At 39.5% G+C, this 7,629-nt stretch overlaps 1 protein-coding gene across 5 annotated transcripts in view; it reads right to left on the bottom strand.

Moving 5' to 3' along the window:
- Bdp1 (B double prime 1, subunit of RNA polymerase III transcription initiation factor IIIB) overlaps positions 1–7,629 on the bottom strand; it is a 92,682-nt gene that overhangs the window by 18,872 nt on the left and 66,181 nt on the right. For all 5 annotated transcript variants that reach the window (XM_013349674.2, XM_013349675.2, XM_026783697.1 and 2 more), the window contains 4 exons: positions 4,519–4,660; positions 4,143–4,326; positions 1,712–1,775; positions 1,021–1,207 (listed from right to left, as the gene is read on the bottom strand). In XM_013349674.2, coding sequence (XP_013205128.1) covers positions 1,021–1,207; positions 1,712–1,775; positions 4,143–4,326; positions 4,519–4,660 — 577 coding nt within the window. The remainder of the gene's footprint in view (positions 1–1,020; positions 1,208–1,711; positions 1,776–4,142; positions 4,327–4,518; positions 4,661–7,629) is intronic.

The raw sequence follows: 7,629 nt of genomic DNA, 5'->3' as shown, positions 1-7,629 counted from the left end.
AAAGAGCCAAGCAGTGATTAAATGAATACAGTTTGTGTGTTGTTATTTCGGGCATAAGCTAGCCGGGGAGGCGGCCGGGGTGCGGCCGGGGTTCTGGGGAGCAGCCCCTCCACTCATATTACTACAGCTGGCAATGATGTAAAAGAAGAAACCCTTATATATCACTGAATATAAAATCAGAGCATTCATTACAGAAAACAGGATGGAGGTTCCTCAAAAATCTAAAGATAGGCTTTCTCTTTCTATCCCCCTTCTGAAGAGATAACTACTGCCTTCCTCTCCCTCTCTCTCTCTTTCCCTGTCTCCCTGCACCAACTTCCTCAGGCTTGCGCACGTCTTTCTCTCTCTTAATAAATTCTTAAAGTGGGGGAAAAAATTATAAAGATAGGATCATCTACCTTATGACCCACATATACACAGAACTGAAGGAAATGAAGTCAGCACGTAAAAAGAAACACCCACACTTTTTGTGATACTATTAATGGCAGTCAAGTTATAGAAACTAAGGCATCAGACTAAGTGCCCATCAACAGATGAGTACATAGAGAAAATGTTTGGGAACATACTACACACACACACACACACACACACACACCTTTTATTCAACTAAAAGGAAAACTGAAATTTATTACTAACAAGACAATGAACAGAACTAGAATATTGTGCTATGTGAAATAATCCATAAACAGAAAAACAATCACATTTTCTCTCATATGTAGACATTAAAAACAAACAAACAAAAAACCACAAACAAAGAATCTCACAAAAGCAGCAGGACTTTAGGACAAAAAAGAGAGAGAGGAGCAGTCCAGAAAGTGGAAGAGGGTGGAACAGAGAACAGACAAGGCCCAAACACTACATGTATACATGAAAATGGCACAATGAGCGGCATTAACAAATTAATAGTTGTGATTTTATAAAAGAAACGACAGTGTATAGTTCACTTGTTCAATACTTGATTCATGATGTGCCTTTCCTCCAGGGAAAACAGTTTAGCTCTTTTGTTTTGTTTTGTTTTACCTGTGGTCACCTCTTTCTACTGTGTTTCCAGATTTGACCAATATAGGTGCTGGCAGTAGAGAGCTTGGCATTAACTGCATGGAGGCATCAGTAAATCCTTCTGTTGTATTAGTTGGGATTTCCACCAAAGTTAAAATGAATGCTTGTTCATCTTCTCCATCTTGCTCTGGATTAGCAAATAGATTCACTGTCAAAGTTAAAAAACAGGAATGAAAAGCCAAACCAAGAGGTAGTCAAAAATCATTATTTCATCTCTAAAAAGAGTCTCATGACTTACAATGCCAAACCTAAATAAAAAACTAAAATACATCCTCCAACCCCCAACCCCAAAATTATAGACAGGATATTTTGTGGGAAGCATTTATAATTTTTAATAAAATGGGTAAACTTCATGCATATTTTATGACTGCCATTGCCAATGGCTTATTATTAAGTCTATATTGTGCTTTTCCATAGTTACATGAAAGCAAGATGTAATGGAACACACCTTTAATGCTAGCACTGAGAGGAGGAGAGGCAGGAGTATTTCTGTGAGTTCGAGGCAAGCCTGGTCTACATAGCAAGCTCCAGGACTACACAGAGAAACCCTGTCCCCAAAAATAAATAAATGAATGAATGAATGAATGAATGAATAAATAAATAAATTTATACAGTACATTATTATGATACTTGCTGGAAGCAGTCTTCATACCTGTTACGTCTTGAGGATTGATCATATTTTCTTGTTGGACTTCTAGAATATTAGATGGCATACTCTGTCATTTAAAAAAATTGAAAAGATACTGAGCTTGAGAAAATTTGACAATTTGACATATGATAAAAAGACAGTATCTCCCAACTTAAAGGCTTATCTTAAATGTACAATTTTAAGTGTTTTTAAGACTTTTGGTTGTGTCAATAACATCTGACTGACTTACATAAGCTTTAAATATCCCAATTAAGTTGTCAGATGTGAGTATTCTATCATTTCTGAAGTGTCAGGGTGGAGGTCCATGTTCCCATTGCAGCAGACCCTTGAGCAGGTAACACTGCAATGAGATAAACTACTTTCCTTGCCTCCACTGAGGTCCATCCTGTTTTCCACAAACTACCAATATATAGATTGCAATTCTCTAATGTTAAAAATTTCCAGGATTTCATTTTTGAAACAAACAATGCCAACAATTGACTCAAGTAAGGGTCGTCAATAGATACCAAAGACAGTGGGTAACAAGAGCTGGGTCTCACTAGACCAATTTCTAACATAAAGGAGAAAAAAACAAACAAACCTTATAACCAAGAAATCTCACTGATACCATCCTAGCCAAGTGATTAGAAGTATTTCCACTAATGGGTCAAAATGACATTATGCCACACAAAAGGAATAACACAGCATTGCCTGTCTACTGATCTAGCCCTAAAATTGTACAGTATGGTCATACTAATTCTGAATGCAGCACTCACTGACATTCTCTGTGAGACACAACCTTTTTTTATTAAAGCTATTATTTATGATTACAACTCATATTTGTAACTTACTCTTAAACAGACCAAGTCTTATTATATCTATTAATTCCTAAGAAGAAAAATAGTTGAGCATTAGCATTCATTACTCTCTAAATTAAAACAAAAAAAAAAGATTTTTATTTTTACTTCTGTGTCTGTATATGCTATGTGTGCGGGTTAAGAAGCCAGAGACAACTGACATGGGTACTAGGAATCAAACTTGGATCCTTAGGAGTACATATTCTTTACTGCTGAGCTATCTCTCTAGCCCTTATTTATGGTGTGTGTGTGTGTGTGTGTGTGTGTGTGTGTGTGTGTGTGTGTGTGTGTGTGTGTTGGGAGCACTTGTAAAGGTCAGAGGAAGACTTGAGGGAGCCCATTCTCTGCGTGGGTCTTAGTTAAACTCAGGTCTTGAGGTTTGGTGGAAAGTGTCTTAACCACTGAGCCATCTTGCCAGCCATCAATCACTGAGGAGATGGCTCAGCAGGTAACTTGAGTTCACCATCCCCAGAACCTACATGGTGAAAGAAGCAAAATCCCAAATACTGTGTTCTGACATCTCAGCAAGCAACATGGTTATCTGCATGCATGCCTATGTGTGTAAACATACACAGACACTCTCACACACTCACACAATTAAAGTATCTACAATGATGTAGAGCCAGATCAACAAACAAACAAACAAACAAAAAAATGAAATTAACAATGACTCCAAAGAAACAGAGTATGTGAAGTTCTTACAAGATTTTTTTAACTTTACTCAACTGAAATTATTTCAAAAGAAAAAGATTTTAAAAAATTAGAAACTTGGAGCACTCGGGAGGCAGAGGCAGGTGGATCTCTGTGAGTTCGAGACCAGCCTGGTCTACAGAGCTAGTTCCAGGACAGGCTCCAAAGCCACAGAGAAACCCTGTCTCGAAAAACCAAAAAAAAAAAAAAAAAAATTTAGAAACTTGGGAAGCAACAGAAATCTCATAACGTTGGTTATAGACAAACTCCTTATTTTCTACTTCCTTTAACGTATCACAATGTTCTATACCCTTTTTGTTTTTTTTGTTTGTTTGTTTTTTGAGACAGGGTTTCTCTGTAGCTTTGGAGCCTGTCCTGGAACTAGCTCTTATAGACCAGATTGGCCTCGAACTCACAGAGATTCCCCCTGCCTCTGCCTCCCGAGTGCTGGGATTAAAGGCGTGAGCCACCACCGTCTGTCTTTGAGACAGGTTTTTACAGAGCCTCAAGCTTCAGGGCTCCAGGGATCCTCTTCCCTCAGCACAGGCAAGGGTCACCACATACTGCCCACAGTATACTCTGGCCGAGGTCAAACTAGGACCACAGATGTGAGGAGCTGGCAGGAAGCAGAAAGGGGCTAACCAAAGAGTGCTAGAAAATGAGATAAGGTCTTGCTATGTAACTCAGGCTAAACTAGCTCTTGTTACATAGCCCAGGTTGCCTTGAAACTTGAATACTCCTGTTTCTACCTAAGAGCTGGGATTACAAGTCTGAGCCTCTACATAGATCAGGCTGAATTTACATATTAGTAAGAGGCCTACTGAACTGGATAGGCTAGAGTTTACTATATGTAACTGCTTTTCTAAATGGAGAAACCAACACCCATATTACACTCTAGATTCCTTTACCTCTGGCACAGGAAGCATGAGCATGCTGCTGCCTTTAGAGTTTTCTGTGATGGGCTCTTCAGGAGGACTCTCACCAAGACCCTGACCTGAATCAAGAGTGTGAATCCCGATCGCAGATGAAGCAACTGCAGTACCCAACATATGAACCTCTTCCAAGTTCTCTTCTTGGTCTTCACTTCTGAAACTGTTTCAGTACATTATTTTAAATTAGCTAACCAAACATGAAATTATTTTTTAAGACTAAGTAAGTATTATCATTTAATGTGATATTTTCAAGCTTTAAAAGTGTTAACTACAATAGAATTCTTCCAGCTACTACCTGCAGCAGAAGCTAAGGCACAATATAAATTAAATGCCAGTATTCCTGCCCTTTTACCTTGCACTCGGGAGTACTTCTTGAGAAAGACTGGTAACTGCAACATCATGGACACATGGCAATTGGTTCTGCTCCTTCGTTTCTGCTGGCTCAAGGCTTTTATCTTCTGATTCTAGTGCTTTGGAGTCATTTTCCTCAGACTCTTTAAAAACAAACAAGAAAAATACATTTAAGATACAGTTCAAAATTGCCAGGTGGTAGTGGCACACTGTTGAAGCCCATGTCGCTCCAACACAGGTAACTATTTTCCCTAACTGGACTGATACGGAGAATAATCAGACACAACTTACACGGTCACCATGGAAGGGCATCTCAGGGTTCTTCCTCCTGACCATCTCCAGCGTTTATTATCCAAACAGCTTATATACCATCACATCAACTGAGCAGGAAAATACATTAGGCTGTCTGCTAGGTAATAAGGTGAATGGCCTTCTGTCACGTGTGGCTATAATCAATATAGCACACCTGCTGTTCCTGTATAGCCTGCTCTATTTGTGAGAGAGTCTGTCTGGCAGCTTCTGAAAGCTGCCTGCTAGAATTTGGATCACTGTTTCCTTTAAGTATTTCATTTAAAGGCTCAAGGTCTTCTGTAAGAAACCTTAAATAAGACCTGAGCCATTGTATATTTCCTAACAACCTTTGAAAGTTATTAAGAGTTTTTAAGTCATCCTTCCTGATTTCTATCTTCTGAGGCTTAATTTCTTTGGGGTATAACATATGACCTAGATATTGAAAAGGTGAGTGCCTCTGTACTGTCTCAGGAGAAATAATTAATCCTGCACGGCTTAGATTCTGTTGTAACAATCCATAAGTCTCTAGTAAAGTATCCTCATTTCTATGAGCCAGCAGAATGTCATCTATGTAATGAATAACATAGACCTGTGGAAAGTGATTTCTAACTTCTTGTATAGCTTGAGCTACAAATTTCTGGCATAAAGTAGCACTATTCAACATGTCCTGGGGCAAAACATTCTACTGATATCTCCTCACTGGCTCTCTGAAAATAACTGAAGGAATACTAAAAGCAAATCTTTGACAATCTTGTGGTGCTAAAGGAATTGTATAAAAACAATCTTTCAAGTCTAAGATAATCTTATGCATGCCTTTTGGAATGGTTGCTGAGGACAGCAGCCCTGGTTGTAATGCTCCCATTGGCTGCATGGTTGCATTGACCTCTCTTAAATCCTGAATTAACCTCCACTTTCCTGATTTCTTTTTAATAACAAAAACTGGAGAGTTCCATGAAGAATTGGATGGTGAAATATGCCCACTATCCAGCTGTTCCTGCACTAACTGCTGGGCAGTTTGTAGTTTTTCTTGTGTTAGAGGCCACTGACTCACCCATACAGGCTCATCACTTTCCCATATTATCGGGTCTGCATGGAGTGCAGGTCTATCAGTGACCTCTCCTAAAATACCCTAATCCTGCTCTAGAAGGTCTACTGTCTGATACAACAGGATCCACCTTTCCCTTATTATCCTTGCCTAGACCTTGATTAGGTAATAATCCTTGTTGAAACATCTGATTAGTAACAGTCGTGCTGGGAGAATATAAGTATACTCCCATTCTGGACATAATATCTCTGCCCCATAAGTTCACAGGTAAATGAGAAATAATATACGGCTTAAAAGTTCCTTCATGGCCTTCCTCATCTTTCCAGTGCAGTTCCCTGCTACTCTGATTTCTAGTCTGACCAATTCCTTGTAACTGTGTAATAGTCTCCGTTTTTGGCCACTTAGAAGGCCACTGACTGGCGGTTATGACGGAAATATCCGCGCCAGTATCCAGGAGGCCAGAAAATCTTTTTCCATTTATAAACAAAGTGAGTTCTGGTCTCTGAGGACCGACGGTCTGTACCCAAAATGCATTAGACGAACCAAATCCGTCTTCTCTCTTTTCCTTTTAGCCTCTGACCTGCCTTTACTACAGAAACTCCCTTAGGTGAATGAATCTTGATCTCTCCCTCAAAGTCAGCATCTATGACTCCAGGAGCCACTAAGATCCCTTGCATTGCACACGCCTTTAATTCCAGCACTCGGGAGGCAGAGGCAGGCGGATCTCTGTGAGTTCAGGGCCAGTCTGGTCTATAAGAGCTAGTTCCAGGGCAGGCTCTAAAGCTACAGAGAAACCCTGTTTCAAAAAACCCAAACCCAAACCAACCAACCAAAGCTACAGTTCAAAATAGTATACCTAAATCTCTATATTATAAGAATAATCTCTCTTAAAAGATTCATGATCTCTTCAAGTTTCTCATACTCCAAAAATCAGTTTATTCACAAGGCAGAAGAATGGGATTTGACAAGACTTTTGAAAAGGAAATATGATTAATGAAACCTATACTGTATATATTTCATTCCTGGCTGCCAAAGCAATTACATCCCCTTTTATGATAATAGCATTATAGCATCATAATCAAAAGCAGTACTATAAGTGCCTACCATCAAGACGTAGTTCAACCTCAGGACCCACACATGAGAGGAGAGAACCAACTCCCACAGGTTCTGACATCTTTTGTGGTACATGCACACTACATGTGCACACACCCACACATTTGTACAGGCACACACGCATGTACATACTTGCACATACACTCATACCTACACATGCAATACATGGTTAAAAGTGATTACAAACCCACAACAAAAGGGGATTAGAAGTGAGTACAAAATGGTCTGTCTAATTTCACCACACCAGATGTCTTGAAAAAGTATAATTTGTGTGACGGTGACGGTTCAAAGGATAATGGCATTTGCCAACAAGTCTAACAAACTTAGTTCAACCTGTGAGCCTCACATTGTAGAAGAAGAGGACTCCAGCAAGTTATCCTGTAACCACCACACATGTACCGTGGCAAGTGTACCGGAATGCATGTGAACGTATGCATGCCTACAAACACAAAATAAATGCAATAAAAAATTTAAATGATATCATAAAGGGGAAGGAAAGTACTGCTAAAAAAAATAAATGGAGTAGTGTGAACCTAGGCAGAGGGGTGGGGGTGGAGCAAACTGAAAGCCCACACATGCACTTGTGCATACTGCTCAAGTCAGTTCCTAACTCCCTGCACATACATATACTGTGTCAGACACTGCTCAAGTCAGTTCCTAACT

Source organism: Microtus ochrogaster, chromosome 19 (assembly GCF_000317375.1).
Source record: "Microtus ochrogaster isolate Prairie Vole_2 chromosome 19, MicOch1.0, whole genome shotgun sequence".
Taxonomy (NCBI): Eukaryota; Metazoa; Chordata; class Mammalia; order Rodentia; family Cricetidae; genus Microtus; species Microtus ochrogaster.
This window is presented reverse-complemented; position numbering and strand designations above follow the sequence as displayed.